This window comes from Buceros rhinoceros, unplaced genomic scaffold (genome assembly GCF_000710305.1).
Source record: "Buceros rhinoceros silvestris isolate BGI_N320 unplaced genomic scaffold, ASM71030v1 scaffold3677, whole genome shotgun sequence".
Classification (NCBI taxonomy): domain Eukaryota; kingdom Metazoa; phylum Chordata; class Aves; order Bucerotiformes; family Bucerotidae; genus Buceros; species Buceros rhinoceros.
In genome coordinates, this window is record NW_010423778.1 from 67313 (window position 1) to 75395 (window position 8083).

The window sequence follows — 8083 nt, forward strand, 5'->3', positions numbered from 1 at the left end:
TCAGATTCCAGCCTTTGATTTTCAAGCCTTTTGCTGTTATGTTCACAGGTACTCCACCTATAGTCAGAGTTCACACCCACTATACACAGGATGCCTTAGGCTATAAAATTTGGTGCCCAATTTTTACGCTCATTATACACACGTATGTAGCCAAGCCCATCCACTCAGGAGACGTCCAAGTGTCAGATCATTGCTCCTGTGGAAAGCAGCTCTGCATTCATTCCGACCAAGTACATACTTAAGCTCCTGAATAAAGCCAGTGTCCTGCACAGGGGCTCAGGAATCTTAGCTATGTTCATACCAAGACTAGAGGAATTGAGGATAAAGAATTCCCTAAAACTACTGTGTTGGAAGGCACACCTTGGACACACAGCCCTGCAGTCTGCAAATGCTGTAACTTGAATCCAACCCTCTTTACACCACAGAATTTCAAAGGTTCTGCTGCAGTTGGAGGATAAGGGAAGATTTGGCGATACTGAATAAGGCAACTCATACCTTAGCAAACAGATTTATTGCCCCCAGGTAAATTTAAACAAGAGATCTTTCTTTTTAGAATTTTACAAGCTTTTGCTCTGAATACACACATTCAGTTTCCTAAAATCTCCTCTTCCGGTAGCCTCTGCTCCTGCATTCCGTCTGTGCAAGAACATGGAACAGAGAGGGACCAGCAGGGGCTGGAGGTGTGAGGATGCACAAACAGGCAACGACATTCTGGGATTGAGCACTGGATTTTTATAAACATCTTGGAGAGCAGAGATGTTCAATCCCAGACCCAAGCAGCACAGACAACACTCTACCGACTGTAAATGGCCCCAGAAAACAAGTCTATCATTGACAGACTAAAGTTTGTAACACAGCAGGATATAGCGGCACTGGAAAATTCTAAGAGAACTGCAATCATGAAAGATTCAAAACCTCCACCTTAATGCTATGCAGCTGGCAGAGTCAGAACACAGACACGTGTGGAGTAACCAGCGATACTGCATAAAATCAGCAGTTGCCTTCAGAGAGCTGTTGCTCTTAAAGCTCTCCAATTTTTGACTGGTAAATATCCTCTGATTATAACGTAGACAAAATACATAACCTGTCTGCGTGTCCGCAGGACTCAGGACAGACAAAGCTAAATGCTTCCTACTGCCATTACCAGTACAGGACTAAAAACATAACTAGAAAATAATTATGAGATTAACACAAAGCAATGGTACAACTTTTTATATCATATTGTATTCAACACACCTCAAAGATGTATCAAAAACCGTAAAGGAAGAACACAAAATGATAATGGTAAGGGAAACACAAAGGGTGTTTTCTAGTCATTCACACTTTCACATAAGGAAAGAAAATCTAGAAACTTAAACTAAAATCAGATTTTAAACCGATGGGAGTCCTTGCACATGCACAATTATTAGCCTGGGAAAGTCGCTGTCATTAACTTCTGTTGCTCTATCTATTTGTACACAACAGAGTACCTGTTAAACACATATATAAACATATTGTCCAGTAATAAAAACATTCAAAATTTTAAAAATATGTAAGAATATACATACACGCAAAAATCACTCACAATGTAAACGCAGACAAGGAACCCTGATTCCTTGGGTTTGAATCTGTAACACAGATAGAAATCTTCACAATGATGCCATAATTGCAACTTCCTAAAGTATGACACACGCCACCAGCAAAGCTTACACGATGAACTGGGTGGAGCCTGAGTCCAAACAAGTAAGTTGACTCCTAAATATGACACAGCAAGGTCACTTTACACCAGGCTAAGAGAAGAAAGTAATTTTCCACCGATTAAAATGCAGAAAAATAATACACAGTAACTACAAAAATTTTTGCTGAACAAATTCAGTGTTTTGTTTTGTGGGTTCTTCTGTTTGATTTGGCAGTTATGGGGTTTTTTTTGTTCTGGGGGTTTTATTTTTTTATTACTGTGAAAAGCTGACCACTACTTTGAATCAATCAGATATCATTTATAACACTGCAGGTGAAAATCTGGTTCCAGAATCGTCGAGCAAAAGAAAGAAAAATGATCAAGAAGAAAATCTCCCAGTTTGATGGCAGTGGGGGCTCAGCTCAGAGTGACTCTGGTTCACTGAGTCCAAATGAAATATCTAGTTCTCTGTTCCCACCACCACATGCAATAAATGGATTACAGCCTAACGACATTCATCAAGTCATAGTTTCAGAATGAAGAGAGGAATAAAAAATGAAAAGAGAAAAAGCCAGAACGGATTTCCCCACCTCCCATGTCCCTCCCACCTTGAACACTCAACTTTGCCAAGGACCATTCCCATCTAACTGCCTTCAGAGAGCTGATTTCCAAGTACAGGATCTGGAACTACTAGAAAAATATTTTAATTACTGCAGAAATCTCAGGAACTTGCACTGCTAAGATTCATCACTCAAAACCTTTGGGTAGGACGTAATTTGCTTCAAACAGTGACACAAAGAATGATACAGCGGAAGCTTCAGGTAAACATAGTTCTAGTCTGATCATATATTATACAGGAAAGTGACTGATTATAAAATAGAGTACTATCGCATAAAAAATAAGCTGCTGAGTGTATCTGGTTGGTTTCATTTTATATCATTAGAGTAAAACCTGAACATTAATAAATATTCACACTCAAGCACACTGAAAGGAATGCTACTTTTTGAGAACAACAAAAACATTTTAAATAAACACTCAAACATAACGTTACTATACCAACATAGTGCATTTAATGCAGTAAAACCCATTTTCTGCGCCCTATGTAACGGTATTCAAGCATGCCAGCCTCCTCAGGAGCAGTTACAGATACGGAACGCCGTACCAAACCTGCCAAGGTTTGTTATTGTAAGAAATGCAGTGAACATTAGTAAATGCCAAATACAATGGAAAATGTAAGTATTACTTCAATCTTCAATGAATGTGTGTAACAGTGCTCAAAAATAGGAGCACGAATATAATGGAAACAGAACTGCTGCTACCAGCAAACCACCAAAATGCAAATAAAGAATTTGTTTAATATCCCTAAACCTTTTAAGTGAAATAGTAGCAGTCTCGGGCCACTAATTTTATCCATGATACTTATTTTGGGCTAGAGGCAAGAAATATCCCCAAGTAGCTGACACTGTATTTCGCAGCTGTTCTCAAACAGCTTCACATTCACAAAGTCACAGCCAGCGTGTGACAGAGGAGGCATTCACTTCACGTGCACTCCTGAAAGAGCACGGGTGAAGGATGAACACACTCGCAGTGTGGTTAGCTTCAGTTGCTGGTCCACATGAGAAGGCACGTGAGAAGGCAGCAATGGCACATGGGAGACAAACTGAGTCTGGAAAAGCAGGAAGAAAACCCAAAGCACTAGAAAACATCCCCAGTCCCTCCAGCAGTACTATTCCCTGGAATTTCCAAAGATGAACTTTCTGATAACGTACCAGTAAGTGCTATATGGGGAAAAATGCAATATTACAGAACAGGCCATGAGGAGCAAAGGTGATGAAAAGGGAAAACAGAAGAGAACAAAGAGAAAACAGCATTATCTGGCGTATGAAGAGTCATGCATCACTTATTTCAACATCAAACTCTTGGTCTCAGACCAAGAGCAGACCAAATTCTGCTTTTCTTAGTGTCAAGGAGCACTGATAACGCACTGAACACCACGGAAAGAACTTGTCAAAGCACTCACTACCTGGATTCAATAAATCAGATAACTGAAATTTGAAGACATGCCTCACTGTCTCCCAATTATTGTAAAATAGCTCTGTTAGAGTAATTCCATGAGGGTAATTCTATTAGAAGCTACAAACACAAGACTCTTCAAAAATAAATGTGGAATTATATAATTGTAGACATGCCTCAAGCTGAGCTAGGAAGAAAATCTGTAACACAGGATAAGATTTTACTGATTGTACATCTCTTTTGGGTGATTCTCCAATATATTTCTAATAATCTCCTATTTGTGTGATTAAAATAAATCAGCATATCTTAATGCAAACAAATCATAAACAGAAAATCTTGTGTATATAAATACTTACAAAACTCAGCCCTATGGGAAATTGAGACCACATCGGCCTGGCTCTAACTGAGGATCTTCTAAAACCACTCACAGATATTACGGTGTTGCGTGACTGGGTGGACAGTTTAGAAGACAGCAGCACGTTAGAGAACATGCACACTCCTGTGCACAGGAATTAACAGAAATGCACATGCTAGCAGACAGCCAGACATGTATTCGCTGTACTGCACTGGATAATGATCTCTAAGCCTAAAAAGCGTATCAGATTATCTTCTCTGGCTATAGCTAAGTCAAATGAGAAGTTACTCCCTCTATCTTGTACTGTGCATAATTACCCCTATCTAGAACATAATGTCCCTTTAAACCTGAGTGTAGTGGCACAGCTGTTTCTCAAAATAATCTAAGGAAAAAAATTCTTGAATTCTTTTAGCCAAACTAGGTTCATTTTTAGTAAACTCGATTACAGAACGATTAACTGCGCAGTCACAGTACCAGCTCAGGAGCATGGTGAGCCATAAGGAGGGAAAAACACAAGCAGCTGGAAGAAGGAAACTCCTCCTCTGACCCTGGCAGGGTTTGGACTGTAGCCTATGCCATTGGCGTTTCTGGCCAGAAAAAGTCATCCCAAATCAAAATACAATTCAAAACTACATTCAGGAACATTTTAATGGCCCCCTAAGACCACACAACAGCCAGAGAGGAGTCCACCTGACATCTGAGTTGCGCCACGCTCCACATGGGAACCCAAGGACCAGGATATGCCCCTGGGTGGAGGCACCACAGCCAACGAAGTCCCTACATCGCTGTTGTTTACTGGGCAGCTGCATTTGACTCTCAGAGACATTGCTTAGGCAAAGCTGCAGATCTGATCCAGCCCTTGTATTTAATTTTTGTATTTATGTGAGTGAGAAGAAACACTAAAGACTATAAATAACATTATCCAATATTTATCCTTCCTCCTTTGAAGACTTCTCCAGGGACTTTACTAGACTCTCCCTTAGCATCACTAGGCAATTAAAATAATAATAAATCAAACACGATCCTTCTCTCCCAGTGGGTATCTTCCCCAAGCTCTCTCAGTTTCCTGCCTTTTTCACTTTATACAAATAGAAAACCACCACACTGTTTAAATTCAGCTGTTTGATTGGTATTTCGAGTTTGCAGAGTAGTGAGCCACTTTAACACCATGCTGATATCAAAAGAAAACCCTGCATCACACAACTGCCTAATTCCAGCAGCCAGCAAATCCCTTCTGACATTTATTTGAATCATCTTTATTCTGATGAGAATACTGCAGAGGTGCCAAAGCTTTGGGAACAATCGCCTCAGTCCCACTCTATAAACACTTAATCAAGAAGGAACGCTTTACCACAAAGTGTTCATGCTGAGCCTCGATGTAGCAGCACGCTGACTTGGCCTCATTAACTAACTTCTGAATATTGAACTGTGGGAGAAAAAGAAAATTACAGCTTTATCTGTAGTTACAGTAATGACGGATCATTTAGGCTAGAAATTGGACAGGACTTTGTTATGAGATATTTTAAAAGTCATAATTTACAGAGATGAGAGCACAACATAAACTCCTAATTGGTTGTTCGTAGTAGTAATACAGGCCAAATAAAAACCTGAATAAGAAACTAGACAACTTCCCAAAACTGCGATTATTTTTGAAAATCAATCCAGCTCTGCATTAGGCATTTTCACAGAATCATCTGGTTGGACGAGATCTTTAAGATCATCAGGTCCAACCGTTTTGAGTACAAGCAGCACAGCGCTGCAAACCCCTGCACAAAGCCAAAAGCCTTCTAGACAGAACAAAATATTTATATCACAAAACCAGTTTTGTTAAGCCTCTCCCATCACTCTTGACTTGCCTTACTTCAACAAACACACACTTCCAAGTTTGCCTCATGAGTTACATACTTCTAAACAAAAGAACATGAACTTGCAATAAGCTGCGGGAGGCACCTGGAAAGGGGAAAAAAAAAAAAAAGCCAAAAGCCTTCTAGACAGAACAAAATATTTATATCACAAAACCAGTTTTGTTAAGCCTCTCCCATCACTCTTGACTTGCCTTACTTCAACAAACACACACTTCCAAGTTTGCCTCATGAGTTACATACTTCTAAACAAAAGAACATGAACTTGCAATAAGCTGCGGGAGGCACCTGGAAAGGGGAAAAAAAAAAAAATCTGCAAAATTCAACAACCAAACTCACAGAAACCACCAGGATCTTTTTCTGATAATAAATTCCACAGCAGTAAACAGCATCACCTACATATTGGTTATGGTTCCCAGTCAAAAGGTATGCTTTTATTCCCCAAAGACAGAACTAGTGGGTAATGCTGACATCTAGGGAGTTATATAAAAAAGTTTCATTATTCCACTGATGCACTAAACGCTAACGTTCCTACTGAAATTATCTGCAGTGTATGGTATTATGCTGTTTGGGTAAAGGTTTCATAATTTGAGAGTGAAAACTGCTCTCACAGGTGAACAGCTCAACAGAGGGCTAAATCACAGAATCACTGAGGTTGGAAGAGACCTTTAAAATCCTCGAGTCCCAGCATTCCCCCAGCACTGCCAGGTCCCCACTGCCCCCTGTCCCTCAGCACCACTTCCACATGGCTGGGAAAACCCGCCAGGGATGGGGACCTCTGGGCAGCCTGGGCCGGGACAATCCCAACAGGGAAGAAATAGTTCCCCGGGGCCAACCTCAACCTCACCTGGAACAACTGGAGGGGGCCGGGACAATCCCAACAGGGAAGAAATAGTTCCCCGGGGCCAACCTCAACCTCACCTGGAACAACTGGAGGCCATATGAGAATGTTAGACAGCCAAGTTGTAATCTTGGATCCAAACCCCATCATTAGCTGCTGTTTCTCATGTGCAGTTGAGGAGAAAATAAATGTTTGAAATGCCTATCAAGTCTTATCAACTTAATACTTAGATCCATTAAGTGAAACTCTGTAAAGCCTGATATTCTTCCTATCACCCCAGATACCAGAAGTAGAACAAACAAAATATGAAACATTACAACCAGCGCAAACTTAGAATGCCGCCTATGGATAACTCCAGAGGAGGCAAGATACAGAACAACAGGCCAGTAAAAATTTCAGCATTTCACAGGGATATGAGAATGTTAGACAGCCAAGTTGTAATCTTGGATCCAAACCCCATCATTAGCTGCTGTTTCTCATGTGCAGTTGAGGAGAAAATAAATGTTTGAAATGCCTATCAAGTCTTATCAACTTAATACTTAGATCCATTAAGTGAAACTCTGTAAAGCCTGATATTCTTCCTATCACCCCAGATACCAGAAGTAGAACAAACAAAATATGAAACATTACAACCAGCGCAAACTTAGAATGCCGCCTATGGATAACTCCAGAGGAGGCAAGATACAGAACAACAGGCCAGTAAAAATTTCAGCATTTCACAGGGTTGTTTTCGACAGGTTGCAGGATTCCTCTCTGTAACCCCTCTTCAGTACCAGTGTGCAGGCAGCCGGTGCGTCTTTCTCTGAATGAGGTGTAGTTCTGCCTCAGGACATTGGCGAGAGCAGGCGGGATTTCAGCAGCGGGCATTTGGCGTGCTGCCACCCGATCACTGTAGCTCCAGAAGCCAAACACCGCAGCACCTAACAAGGATGGCTACAGCAACCCGCACAGCAGCAAACGCGGAGGCGACAAGAACACGGTGAGGATGAGAAGGACAGAAACAAATTCAGACGCATACCTCACAAAAAAGTCTTGAATTTTCAGTGTTTGGCACAATTCCAACCCAAGTGATGAAGCCGTGCAGGCCTCCCAGATTTCATTATGCATCAGATGCTATTAAAGGCAACAGTCCAGCTTCTGCAGGTTCTCCCCACTGAGCCCTTATCTATTTTTCATGGAATAACTTGAATCAATTAGATTCATTTCTCAACTTGGGAAATGAGCTAGTGGGAAAACAATTCTTCAGCAGTCTTTTGGAATTCCAAAATAGCTAAACAACATTTTTGCGGAGATGTGGGCAGAGCTTTCCAGTACTGTAGAGCTGGTTCATCACCATGAGTATTCCTCCAGCGGTT

At 41.0% G+C, this 8083-nt stretch overlaps 1 protein-coding gene across 1 annotated transcript in view; it reads left to right on the top strand.

Annotated features, from left to right (window-relative positions):
• LOC104497284 (homeobox protein CDX-4-like) overlaps nt 1–2197 on the top strand; it is an 8369-nt gene extending 6172 nt beyond the window's left edge. The window contains exon 3 of the mRNA XM_010140519.1: nt 1991–2197. Coding sequence (XP_010138821.1) covers nt 1991–2197 — 207 coding nt within the window. The remainder of the gene's footprint in view (nt 1–1990) is intronic.
• The last annotated feature ends 5886 nt before the right edge of the window (nt 2198–8083 follow it).